Genomic DNA, 20,545 nt, shown 5'->3' with positions numbered 1-20,545 from the left:
TCCTGAATCTCCTGACGCTGACGTGCACACAACTCATAACGAGTCCTCAGCAGCAACAGAGTCCTTCACAGGCTGAGAGGCCGGTGGAGGAGAGGGCTGCCCCAGTGAGAGCTGCTCACAATCAGGGAGCAATCAAGGAAAGAACCCGCTCACACACACACACACACACACACACACAAACACACACACACACACACACACACACACACACACACACACACACACACACACACACACCAACCAGCAAGGTCGGAGACACACTGACCCATGCTCAAACTTTGGGAAGGTGAATGTGCTATGCAGAGAATTTCTAAGCTGGTCCGCTATTTAAGACGTAACTTGAGGCGAAAGCAGAGCGAGTGCTGAGTCAAATGCGGCGCTTACAGCTCAAGCGGTCCTTGGCTTTAGAATAATAGAGCAACTCTGCGTTCACGTTAAGCGGGGAGGAGAAGACTCTGCTGGTCGGGGGGGAATTCAAGGTTTTTTCGCCTCACCTGTCGTTCTGAGGGGGCGGCTCTTTGGCCCACGGCGGCGTCGTGTCGGCGGCGAAGCCCACGTCGTCGTGGGAGCTGGAGGACGACTCGTCGGAGAGGTGGGGCGGGAGGAGCGGCGGCCGGTCGTCCTCTATGATCACCGTGTCGTCCTGCGGCATGTTGACGGTCGGCGAGAGCTGATAGTTTCCTGGAGGAGACGAGACCACTTGTTTTTATTCACACTAATCTTTTCATTTATTCGCAGGCAGTAGACAGTTTTTCACTTCACTTCCTCTTCCTCCATGCTTTGACCACACAGCTGTGTATGAATAATGAAGGGTTAATGTCAAGTTCACCTTCTGAATCACGTCTACAGTGACAGAAGGACCAATGCATAGATTCACACGACCGGATCAATAAGCTGCTGCTGTTCACATCCAAATGAAACCAAAAGCAAAATAAGCTTTGTCATATGTTTGATGACGACAATCACCTTCACCATCAGCATCTTATACTAAAAGGAAGAGTTCAACATTTTGGAAAATGGGAACATCGACACCCCTCGTGTGTGTGTGTGTGTGTGTGTGTGTGTGTGTGTGTGTGTGTGTGTGTGTGTGTGTGTGTGTGTGTGTGTGTGTGTGTGTGTGTGTGTGTGTGTTGGTACAGAGCTGGAGCTGGGAGGCGATTAGCCGCACTGGGACACAGCCCGGCCGCCTGGTTCTGTCCATTGTTCCGTTTGAAAGGGGAGTTGCATCACAGCGAAACTATTTCTTGACCAAAAAAAAAAAAAAAAACTGCTTATCCATCTGCCCACAGTGCTTCTGTGTTCTGGTTGCCTGGCAACTTCCCGGTGACGGCAAGAAGTCACTGCTGCTGGTGAAACCGTTAAAAGCACAGAAGTCGCTTCAGGAGCACAAACTGTTGTTCTACTTCTGTTACAGCTTCAACAAACAAGATACACGCGTCAAGTCGGAATCTTAAAGATGCCGGTTGGTGTGTTTCTGAACTTTGGACGACGGTTAGCCGTTTCTAACTCCAGTCTTTATGCTAAGCTAAGCTAAGCTAATCAACGGCTAAAGGTCATTTTGATAACATTGTTATGGAGACAAATCTATCTATCTCTATAGAGCTTTTAGAAAAGTGCAGAATAAAAGTTTTCCACAAAAAGATATCATGATTGTGAATTAATCTTAATAAATGTATTTTCTTTCATCTCTGTCGGAAATATCTGACTTTCGTTTTCGGCTTCTGACAAGTCTTGTGAGCTAACAGTATAACGATATCACGTATACGGTAATAGCTTAGCATAAAGACTGTCGTCATGTGATCAAGTTGCCAGTAAGTGAATAGTATGTTTATCAAAATGTCTAACTATACTCTTAATAAGATATTGCTAACCTGAACCATGACAGCCTTGCAGGCGTCAGCACACGTGAAACTACTGTCACAGAGTGCTATTAACATGTGAACAGTGTCGAACGGGATCATTCTCTTGCTTTGCTTCTTCTAACCGCTCAGTCTGGTGTGTGTAAACAATACATATGGATATCAATGATGACGTCAAATTGATGCACATGATGTGCATCTACATACATTGCATGAACGATGAGTTACAGCTAAGTTATGATTCACATTGACACACCGGCCTGTTTAGGTGCTGATTGAGAACTCTGTAAACTATTAATAACATATTATTTTATTTGGAGGTCCACCTCACCTCTAAGTGCAACAGTGAATGATTAGCAAACCGTAAGGATCTGATAGAAATATTGAGTAATGCTCGGCTCCTTCAGCCGCAAGGAGGACACCAGAGAAACCGTATAATGTACATGACGAAAAGAAAACCTTGTAAAAGCTCATAAAAAGCTGGTCAGTTCCCCAGCTCTGTGCACAACAGGCCACTGCTGCGTCAAGCACGGGACTGTAGGAAGCGTTTAACGGGCCGGCTACAGGAAGACAAGTTCACAAAATATAAAATACGAGGCAAGTTTTTATACATTTCCACACATTCACTAGTTTAAAGAGTGAAACTGCTCCTGGTTAATCAGCTTATAGACCAAGTGGAGTTTGGCAGCAGGCACAATGGTGTTCCTATGTCAAAGCACGATGATTAATTCAAGCTGTGCCCTCACAAATAAAGATAAAAACGTCCCCGTGCTGAGGCGAGAAAATAAAACAGTCCCCTTTCTCTGCCTCTGAAAAGCAAGGCTTAAAAAGTGCTATTGATATGCAGCGCATGACTTTGTCTTTAATCTGTATTTTCAAATTGGGAGCAAGCGAAAGAAGGGGGGGGGGGGGGGGCTTCAATGTTTCATAAAGGCTTGTTTGTGTACCGAGCTCTGGGAGAAGTTTGTTTGTCTTCAGAGAGCGTTGGAGCTTTAAAGACGGAGACCTGGAGGTCTGAGCCGGGCCTGCTGTTTGTTTCTCATAACGGGTGAATGACCTGATGTAAATGAAGCTGAATGGAGGAAGGAAGGGGGGCTGGAAGAGTGAGTGTGTGTGTGTGTGTGTGTGTGTGTGTGTGTGTAACGGTAGTTTAAAGAGTCATCCGTCACTGTGTTTTGTTATTGCTCTTGAATAATGAGGAGTTACAAAGTGACCTTTCATTTAAATTAACCCATTAATGCACTTTGTACTTTCTTAACCCTGTTTTGGAAAAAGAATACTTTAACAATGTGGCTTGTGCCACCGAGTGTTTATTTCTTCTGTTTTAGCGTTTGTGAATGAGACACAAAACGGTCTCGAAAATGGTCAAATAATCCCATTTTACCCACAATCCCTAGTGCATGAAGAAATACACTCTTACATAAGTAGTGTTACAATAGAAGGCACATTTTCATTTTAATAATTTTATAACTGAAGAAAAACTAATTATATCTATATTGAAAAGTGTTGCAAAAACTATTTTCTTATTATAAGTAGCTAGCAGCGTTAGCTCCGAAAGTTGCTAAATCTAGCGAGAAAGTTGCCAAGTCAGCAACACTGACCCGTCCCTTCAGGCCTCCCCCCAAAGCCACTCCCCCAAAATGATCATAATTATAGTAAACAACAAACATGGCTTCTAGTCAGTACCCACAGCTGTCAAACTAGCAGCTTGTGGAAGATTCAATGACAGACAGGTGTGACAGGTGGACAGACAGGTGGACAGACAGGTGGACAGACAGGTGGACAGACAGGTGGACAGACAGGTGGACAGACAGGTAGGGAGGCTCTAGTTTTAAGGATTTATTGCATATTCTGCCATGGACTGCACCTGACTGACAAAAACTAAATCAGAGAAGTGGAGAGAGAGTCCATGCAGTGATTAAAGTTCTACGCAGTGGAACCGTCCAGCCAGTGAGGGGTAAACGGAAAAAGCTGCATAACTGGTAAATATATTGCTGGTCATAAAAAAAAAGTATGCATCTGTAAAATTGTGTGAGTGCACGCCCTTAACACAGCACGAGCTTTACTGCACCAACTGAACTGTTACAGTGTGTGTGTGTGTGTGTGTGTGTGTGTGTGTGTGTGTGTTACTTCAGCCCCCTCTTGCTGCGTTTTGTTTGTTTCGCTGAGATTTTGGGAGTCCGGGTGAGTCCTTTAACACAACAGGGTCACTTCTCTCTCAGACCACACACACACACACACACACACACACACACACACACACACACACACACACACACACACACACACACACACACACACACACACACACACACACACACACACACACACACACACATTCACAGAACCCACTTAATCCCATTTCCCTAAGCAGTCCAATGCGCGACACTGAGCATCCCATCAATGTCACAGTGTGAATCACTGCAGTACAATCAACTGGCAGCCACTGAGTAGAAAGCCAATGAATCTGTCACCTCGCTAGTCTAGTAAAAGGACGGGGAGGAAAAAAGCTTCTTTGTTTTAGTGCCAGCACCCAAGGGCAGCCATCCGCCAGCCACAAAAGCACTGCCATGTGGACGGAGAGCGCACGCACACGCACACACACACACACACACCACCTGAGAATCAAACCGAAAAACACTTTCTTTCCAGTGGCTGCAATCATTTGTGACAATAGGTGGCATTTCATTTGAGCGTCTCCAGGAGAAACTATGATCAGACGCTTTTTGTGCAAAACTACTGAGCGCTTGAGGGCAAAGGACGAACACGAAATGTCCAGGAGGGGAGACAGGGGAGGAAAAGATTTACTAGATGAAAATGGAGACAACAAGAGGTGAGAATAACATCTTGTTTTTATTTTTTTTTAATTTTGTCTCGTCTCGGCCTATTTGCATAATTAGTAAGGAAGGAGGTTATTGCCATTGGGGTGCTGGGCCTCAAACAGCTATTGGCCTGAAGGAATAATTAAGTCGCTCTCTTATCCGCCGGAAAATATTCAGAGCGCAGAGAGCCGGCGCACGGGGCCAAAACGCAAGCCGATACGTTCTGAATGGGAATGATGTCGTCTTCTAAGAAAGCCTAATGCATGATTTATGTTTCGTGGCACCTTTACCATGGGAGAACAGACTCGTTCAAAGCAACTGCGAAAGACCCCACAGCACTCACTCACATTTGTATTTATGCAAGGGAGGCTTGCCGAGCACGCGAAGCTCTGCTTTCGTATTCACACGCGTTCACATCTGGGAGCTGCCGAGCACATCTGCAGACTTCAACCGTCGGTTCCGGAGCAGCAGCTGAGGGCGTCTGCTTTCCACCGTATGTTTTAACCTGTCACGACACACAAGCTCGTGTCTGTTTGTGAATCGCCGCGTTTGTTCACGCACAGAAAAAGCACCACAGTGGGAGCGATAAATCAGCCGGAGCATTCTGCTGCAGTCATTTCAGGACCACACACACGGATGAAGAGAGCCGGAGCGGCTCTATCATTATCATTCATTGAGCAGCGGTCAAACTTTATTTTGAAAGGCTCGGTTCACCCAAACTACACACACAAGACCTCTGCTAATTGTAGGGGCATCTAGACATGCAGCGAGTTTTGGGTTGAAAATGTCGAATGAAGAGTTCATTTAATCATAAATAGAAAAATAGCAGCAACTTCTCTGGATAATCCACAAGAACATGCTGTCAATAGAGTTCTTTAGAACTACTTTTCACTGAAGAAACTGTTCCAATAAAAAAATATATATTTATATTGTTTTGTCTCCTTTTTCAGATGGGGCATTTGTGTGAAACAAACCTTTAATTCTAGAACACATTCTAAAACATGCAAAACAATAAGCAATACATTCCTCACGCATTGGAGCAATGGTAGATTTCAACTCTCCACTAAATACACTGTGAGAGAGATAAATGAACTACAGTAGCGAGCAGATGGGATGTTTGTTCTGAAGTTGCTTAGATGATAAATTAACAGACAACTTTGGAGCGTATCAACCTAATTGGCAGACACTTCATTAGACTGTACTTAGAACTTTCAGGTGAAAATACAGAATTTCACTTTACTGATCTATCGGAGAGTTTTGCCTTCATATATGTAAAAGAGTGTGTGTGTGTGTGTGTGTGTGTGTGTGTGTGTGTGTGTGTCGGGGGGGAGGGCTCGTTTCAGAATGAATCCGTGATTCATATTATGAAATCACCTGTAAGGATGTGACCGAGCGGGAGGCCGGCTTAAACCCTGACCCCTGCTGACCTTCATCCTCTGTTCTTTGCCCACAGTGGCAAATTAAACAACGCTTCCACAGCTTTAACCCTCCCCCCTACCTCCCCCTACCTCCCCCCTACCTCTCCAATCTCACTTTGACACAAAACCGCAGAGTGACGTTCTCAAAAAGCCGAGCTGCTTTGATGTCCTGAGGTCGAGCGCGTGGAAACAAATTGGACCAACGTCTCCACCTTTTATTACCAACTTGATTTAAAGTGATCCAGAAACCACACAGAAGGAGGAAGACCATCCAAAAATATTTAGCATGACAAAATGAGGTTGATATTTTCCCTACGGTGGTGGAAAAAAAACCAGACTCCACTGGGCTGATTAAGTGTTTAATAAGCAGGGAAATGTCTCCCGTGTCCGGGATAGCTAGTAAATCATGCAGTGCAGGGCCAGAGGGCCTCGGAGGGTTTCTTGCATCTTGTTGAGGTGAACTATCAGAGGAAACAGGCCGCTCTGCTCTCGCCACCCTGAAATCGGAATTTCCCCCGCTGAGCCCCGCTGCACGTGACGCGAGGATCAAAAAAGCAGCAGGTGACGGTATCTGATATGTGCCCGCTTTAATCCCGGGGCATGAGGCTCGCGTGTCCCTAAACACCGGGACTACACCGCGCTGCGGTGAGTCAAGGTGAGGACCTCGCCGTTCTGTATAATCCTCCTGCTCTTGTGCCGGTTTGATGATCAGGGGGGAGATTGAGGGCAGAGAGACAAACACCAATAACTACTTTGCGTCATTTAATCAGATTTTTCTCTGCTTCCTTGTCGTTTTGTCCCGGTAAATGTGTTTCTTTACTTTGGACTCTGCACCTTTCAGGTACTGAGGCGACTGCATGTCTGGATGTGTCCAGCTGGTCGCACCGTGTTGAGTTTCTACCGAGTTATCTGAAGTATTCTAGAGCTGCAACAGTTAATTGTCAACCACTAAATTAGGATTTAAGACATTTAGATGATTGATTTCATTGATTTGAGTGATTCTTTAAGATTCCAGCTTCTTTAATTGAAATATTTTCTGCTCTTTTTGTTACTACTCTAATCTGAAACTTGTGCACAAACACAAACGACACTGATCGTAAGTTTTCACCATTTTCTGAAACTTTATAGACCAAACAAATAAAAAAAAAACAATAATCAACAAGTTAATCGACTGAATCATTGGTCGTACTTCCTGACTTCATGCAGCACAGAGAGTTCTAGAAGCACTGGACCTGCACACACAGACGTCAGCTCCTCTGGTCGCCGAGCTTGTTTGCCACCGTTGAGCAGCTGCATCTCGTCCCCCCCCCGACCCTGCACGCTCATTATGAGCCCTCTCTGTTAAGCATGGATGAACACAGCCCCGCACTTATTAACGCTCCCTCTGTCAGTCAGAACTCACACCTTTGTCTCGTGTGCGTTTGAACAAACAAAACGGTGTCAATGTCAACCAATTTGCATGAAAGGGAAACAGAGTTCATGCTTTAGTGTTCTGTTGCATTGATTAATGAGGCTGGAGGAGTTTGGTAGGAGCCAATTAAAAAAAGAAAAATCAGATTAAAAGTTGTCTCCGCTGCTTCATTCATAAACATTTACGGTATTTAGTTTACCTTTTCTCGACCCGCTTGCAATAAATTAGCAGACAAAGTGGTGAAAGTGTTTTGTGTCTCTTAAGAAACACAAAGACAGAACTGCAGAGGACACAAGGTAATATTCAACACAGCGACAGCAGCTGGTGCACAGAAGCCCTTCTTTGACATCTTCACCACCCGTCTGTCCATCATTCAAACGCAACACACATGCAAACCTGTACGGGTGCGTGAGAAGCTCTCACACACACGGATACAAAGATGCTTGCTAATCTCTTTCACTTAGTCTCTCTCTCTCTCTCCTCTCTCTCTCTCTCTCTCTCTCTCTCTCTCTCTCTCTCTCTCTCTCTCTCTCTCTCTCTCTCTCTCTCTCTCTCTCTCTCTCTCTCTCTCTCTCTCTCTCTCTCTCTCTCTCTCTCTCTCTCTCTCTCTCACACACACACCTCAAACCAGCTCTGAGTTGGTTTGGAGGTGACAGATCAGGTTAACAGACGGAGAGACTCAAACGCATGTAAACTAACACACAGACACGTTCTAAAAACAAAACAGCCATCAAAAACAGAATCAATCACTGGTGAGCACCTGCAGCAACAAATTGCCCAGGGGCCATTTTGTCCGTCTCTCTCTCTCTCTCCCTGACATTTTCCGAGACATTAAAAGCTACTGAGTCTTGACAGGAAGTGAGCCTAGATGACAGAGTTAGCTCATGTTCTGTGCTGACACAACCTGACAGGTTAAGACCATGGAATCCAGCAGGAAACGCACACTAACAGAAGGGAGATGTTGCATTGATTAGATTCTTTACAGATATTCAGGATGTAATACTAAGCACCAGCACCAGTCTTAGCATGGGAACATAGCATGGCATCAGACCCGAGGTCGACCTACGAGTGCATGTGAACCTCAAACCAGGATCAGGTATTGGAGGAGTAACATGAGCTGAAGGGAATAAGTTGGGCCAGTCTTACCTATCGTGCGTGGCATCATGCCTTGACGTGGCATCAGGTTGTCGTCGAGGCCTTCCAGGCCACCGTACAAGGAGTGGGAGATCCGCCGCTCGTGGTCGTCCAGGGAGGAGTTCATGGTCTGCTGACTGCCCCCCAGCGGACTCCCCGGGGTCTCCTGAACGAGGGAGGGAGGTGATGTTTAGAGTAATTCAGGTTTTATTTCTGTTGCTCTTTTATTAACCAGAACATGAAATGGTTCATTCCTTCTTTGGCGGTGCACTGTTTATTCCTTCTGATTATGCTCATTAAAAACAGATTCTGTATGCTGCTCTGGGCTCCGTGCGGAGTCCTGTGGATACAGTTAGCAAAGATCTGTTGTGAGCGGGCACAGGCCTTTGGGTTGATCAGGAATAAATGATATTGTGTTATAATGTGCTACACCTCCTGTTAACAGCTACAGCCAAAGTCCAAACTGGGAAAAGCCTCCATGACCTATACACAGACGTGTTAGCCGTGTGCTAAAGGGTACTGAATAGACACAAGGGCAGCTATCCACGCTAACGCTAGCAGTGTGATAACCATGATGAATGAGCATGGATTTCCAATAGGCTGTAAAGCCACGGGCTGTTAGCGAGCTAGCGTCCCCCCCCCCCGTGGGGGTGGGGGTTGTTAGCTTGCTAGCATCTTGACATTTCCCTCGGGACCCATGATGACACTCTCTTGTTTGCTGGACAAATAGACCATTGGCTGGCCCCGTCACCCGTAAACGCACAGCCACTGCCCGAGAAGGTGTGTGTGTGTGTGTGTGTGTGTGTGTGTGTGTGTGTGTGTGTGTGTGTGTGTGTGTGTGTTTTCGGGTTGTGCATTGGAAAGTTGACTGTATTGATCTGCGTCGGTCTCTCTGCATTTATTACTGAAGGCGATGACGGCTCTGGCCATAAAGATAACCATCATCGCCGACGACGCATAACGAGCGATAACAACCACACTGGAGTCGATGCGCGGAGCCAAATCACCCGCTTCAATGACTCCAATGACATCGACTTTGGCAGAAGGTTCTTTGCCCAATGATCCTTTCAGCTCACCAAACTGTCGAGGTGCTGTAACAACCAACGAGTCCAGCTTACAGGAGAATACTTATGAGGGCGCATCAGGAGGCAGTGTGAGGTGGAATGAAGAGGATTTCAGGATTCCTTCACTTCATGAACAACCACACACGGGGTTCCCTCAGTGTCTGTATGTTACACCCAGAGCTTTGGGACACGCTGTAATGCCACAGTGTATCAAAAGCATTGTTATTAAAACATACTGAAGTATCGAAATGGTGACGTGCTGCTTTTAAATGTTGTAGTCTGCTGATGTGGAGACTATGTTAACCTGTTGGGTGTATCAATCTATAACAACAAATCATGATTTAGATTAGCACTAGCATTGAGGACACAAAGGTCATGTCCCCTGTTTTTTGGTGTTTTTAACATTTATATTCAAATAAATGTGTATTTCACCACCACAGCTACATATCTGAAAGTGCTGACAGTTCTCCGACACAGCAAATAAACTATCATATCAGGAAAGTATATGTCTTAATGTTTTAGGGGACAGGTTGAGCTGAGACAATATGGACTCATGAACTCACTGAGGACAATTGTAAAATCTGGATGTAAACTCTTACACAGTAAAGTAACTAGAGCTTTCAGAGTATAAAGTACAAGATCACCGTCTGAAATGTAGAGTAGAAGTATAAGGGAGGGTAAAATGGAAATAGTACTGAAAGGTACAAGTACCTCAAAATTCAAAAGAGCAGATCCAAATACATGTCTTTAGTTACCTTGTCCTTGAGCAAGCTCACTGTACAGCTTCTAGCACACTCATCCTATCAATGGGACCAACAAGTCCTTCTGATCATCAGAGTAACATCAAGACATCTAGTTTTATATGAAGTATTTATATCTTCATGCAGGGTTGAATCAGACCGAGCGAAGCGACACGCGGACGCAACAAATCTTACACGGAAACCAAGTCATTTATAAGGTCGCCATATGGTGCCGTGACTGTTGGCATGTGCGTGCTCTTGACTTTCAATGAGATAGTTAATGAATTGGCCGGCCGAGGGGTGTGTATACTACCCCCCCCACACACACACACGAGAGGAAATGCCTATAGCCGAGGGGATTCGCCATACCGAGGTCGCATCGTCAATTCACGCTCGCTGCATATTCAGGCTGATAATTGAGCTGCGGGAAGGTCTCCATCCCCGCCGGGCGCCAAACAGGTGATGAGGCAGTGTTCACTCGTTTCTGCGGGGATGGAGGAAGGAACGGGAGCAGCAGGGCTTGTGATTTATGCATCGGCAAACATTCTGAGATTGATTTGAGGATCGGCTGTCAAGGGGATGGAGACACGGAGGGGAAAGTAAATACAGGATTATTTGGTGCCATATGTCAGCGGGTGTGAACATATGTCAAAATAAGACAGCTTTCATCCCATGGTAATTAAGTATTATTTAATTTGGACGAATACTTGATGGACAGCTGGTTATGAGGAATTAAGAATCTATATGTGACTTTCTAAACCAGCTCTGAGCAGTTTCACAATGTTGTTTCCCTCCCCTCTGAGTGTCTCGGACACTTTTTCTTATAAATAGCCTGACACTTGGACAGCCTCGGGCCATGCCTCCGGCTCTGCATGTGAAGCAGAGATTGACGAGACTCCCCGCTCTCAGATTTTATTCATCCGCCACGCTGTCTGTTAAGTCTCACTGCCTCGACATGGCCGCAATGCACCCAGACACACCGGGTATGTGTTTGCAGACGAACACACGGATCCTTGAAAACAAATGCATACATGCATAAGAGGGATGTACAAGAAGCGGCAGCTACACACTTGCGTGTACACGCGCGGGCGTGCAGACACAAAGACGAGTGCACGAAACACACCTCCAGGCTTAGCCTCTGCTTTCAATTACCAGACGGGCCGAGGGGAAATCAAAACTTTGACACACCAGGTTGGAAAAAGGAGAGCGGGGAAGCCAGGCAGAGCCAGAGGCGTACGCACGCACACAAGACGTGCACGCTCATACACACACACACACGCACAGCCTCGGCTTTCAAGCAGGCGACAGGCCGAGGTGTACAGAGAATGTAAAAACATGACATTGAAGGGAAGAAAAAAAAAAAGAAGAAGTTGTGTAGCTCAGTTGGCAGCCATGTTTTTTTTTTTCTTCCTCCAGGGAGGAGAGCGTGCGTGGGAGGTTTTGGTGAACTACCGTGACCTGACTACTTACTTTTATTTCATGAAACGAGTCATTGCTGCTCATGAGGGTATTTCCCAGTGGGTTTCGCTTTTGGGTTGTGTCGCACATTTATCACAGAAAGGGTCGTATTGAAGCGGCGACCTCTGGCTCTCCACGTCCACAGAAGTGTCTTTATTTAGGACAGCAGTGTCAGAGGAGCGCTACTCCAGGAACGACTAAACTAAAATACACTACGCACAAGACAACGGCCACTAAATTTATACTTTTCAAAATGTCCACATCATTCATCTCAAGCATTACGCGCTAAAAATAAGTTCTTGACCAAACTGTAATCTGGAACTTGTTCAAATCCCAGATCAGGCTGGCAAAGAAACCTCTGAGCAGTGAACGAACCACAACAACAAATGTTGACGCGTCCTTGTGCCGGGTGCTCACCACCCTAGTTTCCTTCCACTGGACTTGGTCAACAGTGAACTCTCGAGGCACTACAGCTGCAATCTGAGGTGTGAATGTGTGAAACTGGAGTGTGAAGCAGATCCTGTGTGCTCAGTCAGAGTAAATAAAAGAATGAATCAGTACGTTTACGTGTGCTGCGATATTTCCATACTGACCTCAATCAAAATATACGATTCCACTTGACGTGGGTTTATATTTTAAAAGCATAGTTGATGTTTTGCTTATTGGTGGGGATGCTCTGATACCCGACACAAGATATCGAGACAGTACCGACTCAAATAGCTGGATTGGGCATCTGGAATTTTTCTACTGAAACCAGCCGGACGGCAGAGAAGCACAGCCACATTGTTTCGTCCCTTACCTCGTTTCTTTTAGACACTCGTCGGGCCACAATCAGCTGGATCGTCCCTCGCTTGTTGCCTTCCGTCGACATGGACTTGCGTAGCGTCTCCATTGCGTCCTGGTTGGTTTTGGCCAATAGCGACTCTCCATTGACGGCAATCAACTGGTCGTTCACTCGCAACCGCCCGTCCTGTTGGTGGCCAAGAAGTGGAATAGGGGATCTTTAGGGGTTAAAGCGGGTCAGCTGTCTACGTCACATAGAAGTGGTTACATCATCGGAAAGCTAGGAACTGAGGATTGATTTGAGATGCATTTCTAGTCATTCATTTGTAATAAACATTGTGTTTTGTTAATGCGCTTCTTCTAATGTTGACGGTTTAAAGTGTAAAAGAGCTTAGAACATTATGATGCAAGCTCATGACGGACTCCGTGCTCTATTATGTCTCAAAAGTTGTGGCGGCAACCTTTGATCACAAATCCCTCCAAAAAACCACATAAAGACACCAAGACCTTGAGGAACACAATAGAAAAAGCCATGCTGTGATTTAGTGAATAGAACTTTTGACATTTGGAGATTTTTCTGCGATTGGGAGGCGAGGACTTCTGTTTTGTTAAACTGCTCATGGACCCCCTTACTGCTCATATCCCTAGGAACGCCATACATCCTCTGAATGCTCCAGATCTCTAGTTTGTGTTTATTAAGTTTCATGAGGCTGTTATCATCCCAGAGGTCACAACAGGTCATTTTAATACGGCAACGTCAACATCCGAAAAAATAGACCCCTGTGAAAATGGCCACGCCAAAATTTTGCCCAAGTGCTCTTTAGCCTCCTTCCCGACAAGCTCGCATGACACGGTACCAAACTGAGCCTACAGCCTCCGAAAGCCAGCGCAGAGGTAGACGTGGCCTTGGAAGAGGTCATACTCGTCACAGCACAGAGAGGGGAGGCTGCACACGTGTGAGGAATAAAAAGCAGCTCTATCTCCAATTTAACAATAACCTAATCTAATCAAGACAGCCTCACTCACTGAGTGCATCCTGCTCCTTAGTCACCATCTAATCTCTTACAGAGAAGTGTGCATTTTTAAGTTTATTATTATTGTCTGTCAACACAAGCTTGTTTGTATGAAGAACAATCGAGTGGAAGAAAGACGCAGCAGCGCAGACAGCAACAGAAAACAAGGCACTTTGTGTGAATTTGATCACAGACAAAGTCACTTCACTTCCCCTGCCAAGGGCACATGGAGGGCTTTTAGACATCAGCCCAGTTTGCTGCTGGACAGCTCGCTTTCATTCTGTCACTTTCAGACAGAGTGTCCACAGATAACAGGAAGTTATATTTAATGCCATCCATCACCTTTTGAAACATGTGTGTGTGTGTGTGTGTGTGTGTGTGTGTGTGTGTGTGTGAGACAGGGTGTTGGGTTTATCTAGAACAGGTGAGAGCAGCAGCTCACTCTAAAGGTGGGTACATCTGGTTCAACAGCATTACGTCTTCTATCAAAACTTCTATTAATTGTATGCAAATAAATGCAAAATAAATACAGAAAGAAAGAATGTTTAGGTTGATACTAAGGCCGTGTGTCTTTAGCAGGTGTTAAGTTGTTCGACACAGTCTGGTATCTGGTAACGTTGCATCTAAGATGTGATTCTCTTAAGTATCTGCATACTGCATGCTGTCTCATGCACACTAATCGTTCGGTGGGTGTTGATCTGCAGGCGCATACATAGAGACACGGTGTGGGAGGCGAGCAGAGGGGGCACTTTATCAATGCGATAAAAGGAAAATAATCCCGTACATGTAATTCAGATAAACATTTCATGAACACACCTGAGATCAGCGAACGGCAAATATTAATATAATTATGGTGCCATTTGCTATACATAACCTTGAAAAGGCAAACCCATCTCCAGCATGGTTTTCTGTTTTTTTCTTCTTTTTTGGGGTTAAAATATTCAGTAGCATCCTTGACAAAATGATATGCTTATTCTACATAAAGCATGTATAAATAAAAACATAAATACAGCATCAAATCTATTCAGTTGAATTAACAATGTCTAATTTTCTTTAGTAAATAGAAATAATCAATGATGACTGCTGTTTTATCCAGTGTCACGTTTTCTATTTGATCACACGAGACGATATACACGCACGTTAAGGCTCAATATCTGCAGAGACTGACCAGCTGAGCACATCTGTGACATAAAAGTGCCGGTAAGTAACGAGGGCCCGTCGTAAGAGCGTTCATCGGGGCCCGTGATGAGAGCGTTCACTGGGGCCCGTCGCAGCGAACAACATGGATTCCTGGACTGAGAGAATCTTACCTGTAGCAGCTAGCTAACAGGAAAAAAAAGGTTTCTTAGAAGAAACGACGCCACTCTTTTAAATCCACTCAAACCCTCCATTAATCACAGCAGACGGTATCGCACCTTGCAGGCCGCCCCTCCGTTGATGATGGATTTGACGAAGATGCCCAGGTCAGCGTGGTTCTCCTTGGAGCGGTTGCCTTTGACGCTGACGCCCAGCCCAGCTGAGCCCGAGTCGCTGAGGGGGATCTCAAAGGTCAGGAACTCCCTGGTCCCGTCTGGAGTCAGGACCAACTCGTCCTCCTCTGTCTTCTGTAGGAGGGGGGGGGGGGGGGGGGGGGGAAGACACACACACACACACAAAGACAGAGATTAAGATTCTGAATAATAATAATACTAACTGAACCAGTAGCAACAGCACCACAATGCAGATCTAATTATAAAAAGCAGAAACATGCATGTATTTAATTGAGCCTAAAGCAATAACACGAAAGCCCCTTCGGCCTCGCCCTGCTTTCCCCGTGTTCCTGTGGGTTAGCCAACGGGCCAAAGATACAAACACATTCATTCGGCCACTTGAGGTTAATGAAAAGCCCCTTGCATATAAATCGCAGCCGGGCAGATAGCAGCGAAGGTAACTCAGAGTGCGAGCTCATTAGCTCCATCAGATATATTAGCGTTAAACAGACCAGTGCTCCTAAGTGTTGAATCAGGTACTTAGGAGAAGCAGGCATGGCCTTATCTTCTATAATCAGGCCGGCACAACGCTGTGCTTCATCAATACTGAAGCATTTCAACTTTGAGGAGAGTATCAGATGAAATTAGAGGGAGGATTTGATCAGAATCGGGGATGATGAACATTGGGAATGTAAAGGTCAAAAGTAATATGGGAAGCTCTTAATCTACATGTGAAACAGATACAGTCTGTGTCGTTTGTGTCTGGTTCTGAGCCTGAAAGCTGGTTTACATCAAAACTATTGGCAGCTCCACTGAAGCCCCGCCTCCAATATATGATGAGTTTCAAGATAATGGTAAATGGGCTGCTTTTATATGCCTCTTTCATCCAAAAACATGTACAATGTTGCCTCTCATTGACCCAATCACACTCACACACACACACACAGTCCCACACCAATAGCAGAAAGCTACCATGCAAGGTGCTGGAGCAATTTATTTTTTCAGACATATGGACAGGAGGAGCATGGGGATCAAACCGCCAACCGGTCAATCAGCGGGCGAGCCGCTGTATCTCCTGAGCCTCGGCCGCTAACGAGGCAGCAGCGCTGCGTTCCAGTTAGAACGAGGCCTGAAGAGAAGCTACTGCAGATGGAGAGCGCTCACTGTGAAGCAGCTGCAGGTACACCACGTCCTGCACATGGAAGTGTTTCATTTTCGCCAGAAAACACAAACTTGTCGCTTCATTCCATATTTGTATGCCTGCATCTGTCGGCCTATTTTTATTTTTTTTTTGGCTGCTTACATGATATTATTGAGTGCACACTGCGATTAACGTTACTCATATCTGGACTTTAAAATGAACATCATTTGAAAGCGATTAGCATAATCTATTCATCTCTATTGAACGCTGCAATAAAGCACATTATAATTGGATTCAAAGTGAACAAAAACCGTTTTATTACATTAGATTTACTGTTTTCATCCAAGTTGGCAAAACGTCAAAGTTTCGAAGTCGGGCCAAGTCCTACACTTGCTTCAGTCTGATCTTTTTCTTCATAAGATTGAACACATTTCCCTCAAGAAAGTTTTAGGAGAGATTCAGACAGAAGCACGCTGCCGAACAGCAGATTCGACATGCCATGCACCTGGATGGTGAAACCAAGTGCGTCACACAGGCAGTAAACTTGCCAGTAACCCGGCATGAACACAGCAGCCTAATTGACATGCTGAGTGCTCTCTCTCTCTCTCTCTCTCTCTCTCTCTCTCTTCCCCTCCACAACAGGTGCTTCTCCCGCTCTTTCTCTATATTCATTTTCCCTCTCTCTTCCAGCTCAACAATAAAAAGCTATTCTCTCCCGCTTGTTATTTGACAGCTGTCCTCTGAATAGATGGGTGCGCGCACGCTCGCGCCTGGCAATTATTGTGCACGCCTAATGAATTCAATCATCGGGCTCGGTGTCAGCATGTCATTAGCTCCCTTTGTTTGCTGGGAGAGAGATGGAATTGCTCTGGGTTGGAAGGGAGGAGGGGAGGAAAAAGGGATGGAGGGAGAGGCAATGTGGGGAAGGAGATGTGTGTGTGTGTGTGTGTGGGGGGGGGGAGACAGAAGAGGAGGAGAAGGGCAGAACGAGGATGTATGGAGAAAGAAGGAAAGGGAGGGAACAGAAGGAAGGAGGAAGATAAAAGGCGAAGCGAGCATGAAGAGCGCTGTCAGGGTGCATGTTCCAGAAAGACTAAACGAATGCTACCTGGAATATACATACGAGATCTAATTAAACACAAAAGCAGGAAACGACATCCGATTTCAGAAACAACTTACTGAGCAATAATTTACACATTAGACAACATGAATTTAATTATTTCGGAACCTCGAGTCCAATTCAATCTGCCCGGAATTCAATTTAAGGCCAATTAAAAAGTGACTAACAACGACATAATCCTCTTAAACTGCAAACGGACGGGATGAGAAAAACGGGAAATAAATTGTAACGACTCAAATGTACAACTGATCGGTAGAGCTGATATGTGATGTCATTCAAATGTAAAAATAAGACATTTATTCACGGATATGAGGCACTGTGAGATGGATAATGCCGCATGATTAATCTCCTTTACATCGGAATAAGGATTTGAATTTTCAAATCCCATACGCTGCCAAACACAAAAGTACATCGCTGCCTATCGACACAAAGAGGCTACAGCTGTTGCGAGCGCAGCTGTAGCCTCTTTGTAGTAATTCTGTGACAAAATGAAACAGCTTATGCTCATTTAACAATAGCCTTCAAAAGAAAAAAACATATCCTGTTTCTTTGTGTTGTTAATTAGTCTTTACTTAAGCAGTCAACTAAATCTTCCAAGTTAAACTTCATTATGTAATATTTAGATTTTTGAAAAACCACAAAGTCTTCCTGCCTTTCAAAAAGACGAGCGGTGAGAGGTGGAGGTGATCTCAGGCGGTTAGCTTGCTAGTTTAAGAGCACGACTGGGAAGTCAACATTAGTCATCCTCATTCAGTTTGGACTCCCGTTCACGCTACAGATTGCAAACTGCTCCTCTCTTCATTTGCACGCCTGTAAGACAATTGCACATTGTCATAAGTATCTATATGGCTTAGCAAATGAAAAACTGCACTGACTACAAGAAGTAGTTGCACCACTAACACTAAATGTTATTGGTCAAGTGAAATAATATCTGAATTTCTCCACATAGAAATCATTTTGAGGCTATGCTTGATGAAGGTTAACACAATGTAGACAACAAAAACAAGAGCTGTAGATTCATTTATAGAGAATAATCTCAACGGCATTACTGCTCTGAAAAAAATCCACATGACAAATTTCCCTCAAATTGTTCAGCCCTGCCTTTAAATAAAGCCGATTCGAGGCCTTGATTGATGATAGTGAGGACAGGAAGGAGGAAGCACAGCAAAGAGAGAGAGGGTGAAAATACATAAAGCGCAGGGCGGAGGAGGGAGGAGAGAAAGCTCAAAGTAAGAGGAGTTGAAAGGAGCTGAGAGGGGAGGGAGAGGTGTAATGGGTTCGAAAAGGAGGGACGCAGGACGAATGGAGCGAGGGTGAAAAGGCGAGGGAGGGAGGAAGAAGAGGGTGAAAAGAACGAAAGAGAGAGAGAGAGAGAGCGCGAGTGTGACAATGACGGAGTGAGCGAGCGAGGGAGTGTGAATGAAAGGCCGACAGAAAGGAGACGAATCCACGTGGAACACAAAAGGAGACAGACGCCGCCACCTCCCACTGTTCGTCCGTATAGCTCCCTCTCTCCATCTTCCTCTACCTTTCTTCACCTGTCTCTTTTATACTGCTCTCCATATTATTTCCCTTTTAAAAAAAAAAATCCCAACTGTTCCGCTCCCCTTTCTAACCCTCATTTTCTTTCTCTAGCTTCCACCGTCTCCCTCCTCTCTTCTCTCTCTCTCTCTCTCTCTCTCTCTCTCCATCCTCCCATTTGCTTCTGATAGTTCTCCCGCACCACACCAGCTCGAGTAGCCGGCGTGTTCTCTCTCGTTTTATGGCACCGAGCTGATGTTTGTGCCCCCTGAAAATAACAACCTTGCGTTTTTTTTAATGTGGACGATGTAAACAAAGCTTTCGGATGAACTGAGCATGCTCAGTGACATCGTGGAGGATGATTTGGCCGACGTCCTCGCGCAGCATCGTAGGAAATAGTCCTGCTCGTCTGTGTAACAGGTGGCATCTATAAGCCAAATGATCGTTTTCTGCTTGTTCAGTTGCCCGACAACAGAAAGCTGAAACTCAGCAAAGTATCTGGGCTGGACTTCCCTTCTCCTGACCAGATGTTGGCTGTAAAGCACAGTTTTGTCTCTGTGTTTAGACATAATTCTACCCTTTAAAACACTAGTGTGGATGCACATTGTGTTCTCATATACACAGCGTCCAGCTCTCCCACCCACTGCGTTCTGTCACTTCCCCTTTCATCTCTCCCTCTTGTTTGCTTCCTTCCTTCCGAAACCTCTCCTGCTCATCTAATATTTGCCTCCCACCCTCAGGAGTCCTCTCGTCTTCTTCTCCAGTCTATCTTCAGCATTAAGTGAAATGAAAATCGCTCCTCATTTACACCTTCTTCTTCTTCTTCTTCTTCTTCTTCTTCTTCTCCCCCCCCCTCGACGCTCACTCCTCTCTCCTGCAGTGCCTGAATCGACTAGCGTGCTCAGCGGTGAGTTCAACTTTGGCCAAACAAACCTGTCGATTTGATGGCATCTGAAAGAGCCGCTCGAGGGGATTTTATTTTATTTTTTAAAGTGGGGGTGAGAGCGAAGGAGGGGCGGCTGAGTGGGAGGCAGCGAAGGGTGTAATTGGTCGAAGGGAAGTCGGGCGTGGAGAGCATTGTTGGCTGCCTACTATAGCACGATCTCTCTCTTTATTCACACTCTGACTCTCTCTCCCTTTCCCTCCCTTACTTCCATCACTACATTAACCACTCCCCCTTTATCTCCCCCCTCATGCCTCCCTCCCTCCCTTTGCTATCGACACTAATATAACCTAAAGTATAGTGGACACGCTTCAGATCTTCATGCTCTCTCTCTCTCCCTCTTCTTCATCTTTCCACCCCTCTCTACCTCCTCCTTTCTGCTGTCCTCCCTTCTTTCCGTTCCCCCTCAATTCACAACTCTGATTTCTCACCCTCACCCTCCCCCTTTCTCTCACTCTTTCCCGCGTGTCTCTCTGCAGCTCCATGCTGATAGACCATGAATATCAAATACCTGTGGCACAGCATGGAGGAGAAGAGCAAGGCAGGTGTGTGTGTGTAAGTGTGTGTGTGTGTGTAAGTGTGTGTGTAAGTGAGAGACACGGAGAGAGAAGGCGGGTCTGTATGTGTCTATAGGTGGATGTGTGTCAGT

The 20,545-nt window shown here is 45.5% G+C and overlaps 1 protein-coding gene across 3 annotated transcripts in view; it reads right to left on the bottom strand.

Moving 5' to 3' along the window:
* LOC306706782 (partitioning defective 3 homolog) overlaps positions 1–20,545 on the bottom strand; it is a 209,064-nt gene that overhangs the window by 78,643 nt on the left and 109,876 nt on the right. For all 3 annotated transcript variants that reach the window (XM_079173990.1, XM_079173992.1, XM_079173991.1), the window contains 4 exons: positions 15,118–15,306; positions 12,706–12,876; positions 8,657–8,810; positions 495–681 (listed from right to left, as the gene is read on the bottom strand). In XM_079173990.1, coding sequence (XP_079030116.1) covers positions 495–681; positions 8,657–8,810; positions 12,706–12,876; positions 15,118–15,306 — 701 coding nt within the window. The remainder of the gene's footprint in view (positions 1–494; positions 682–8,656; positions 8,811–12,705; positions 12,877–15,117; positions 15,307–20,545) is intronic.

This window comes from Pholis gunnellus (genome assembly GCF_910591455.1).
Source record: "Pholis gunnellus genome assembly, chromosome: 14".
Classification (NCBI taxonomy): domain Eukaryota; kingdom Metazoa; phylum Chordata; class Actinopteri; order Perciformes; family Pholidae; genus Pholis; species Pholis gunnellus.
Note: the sequence above shows the minus strand (reverse complement) of the source record. Positions and strands in the feature narration are given on the sequence as shown.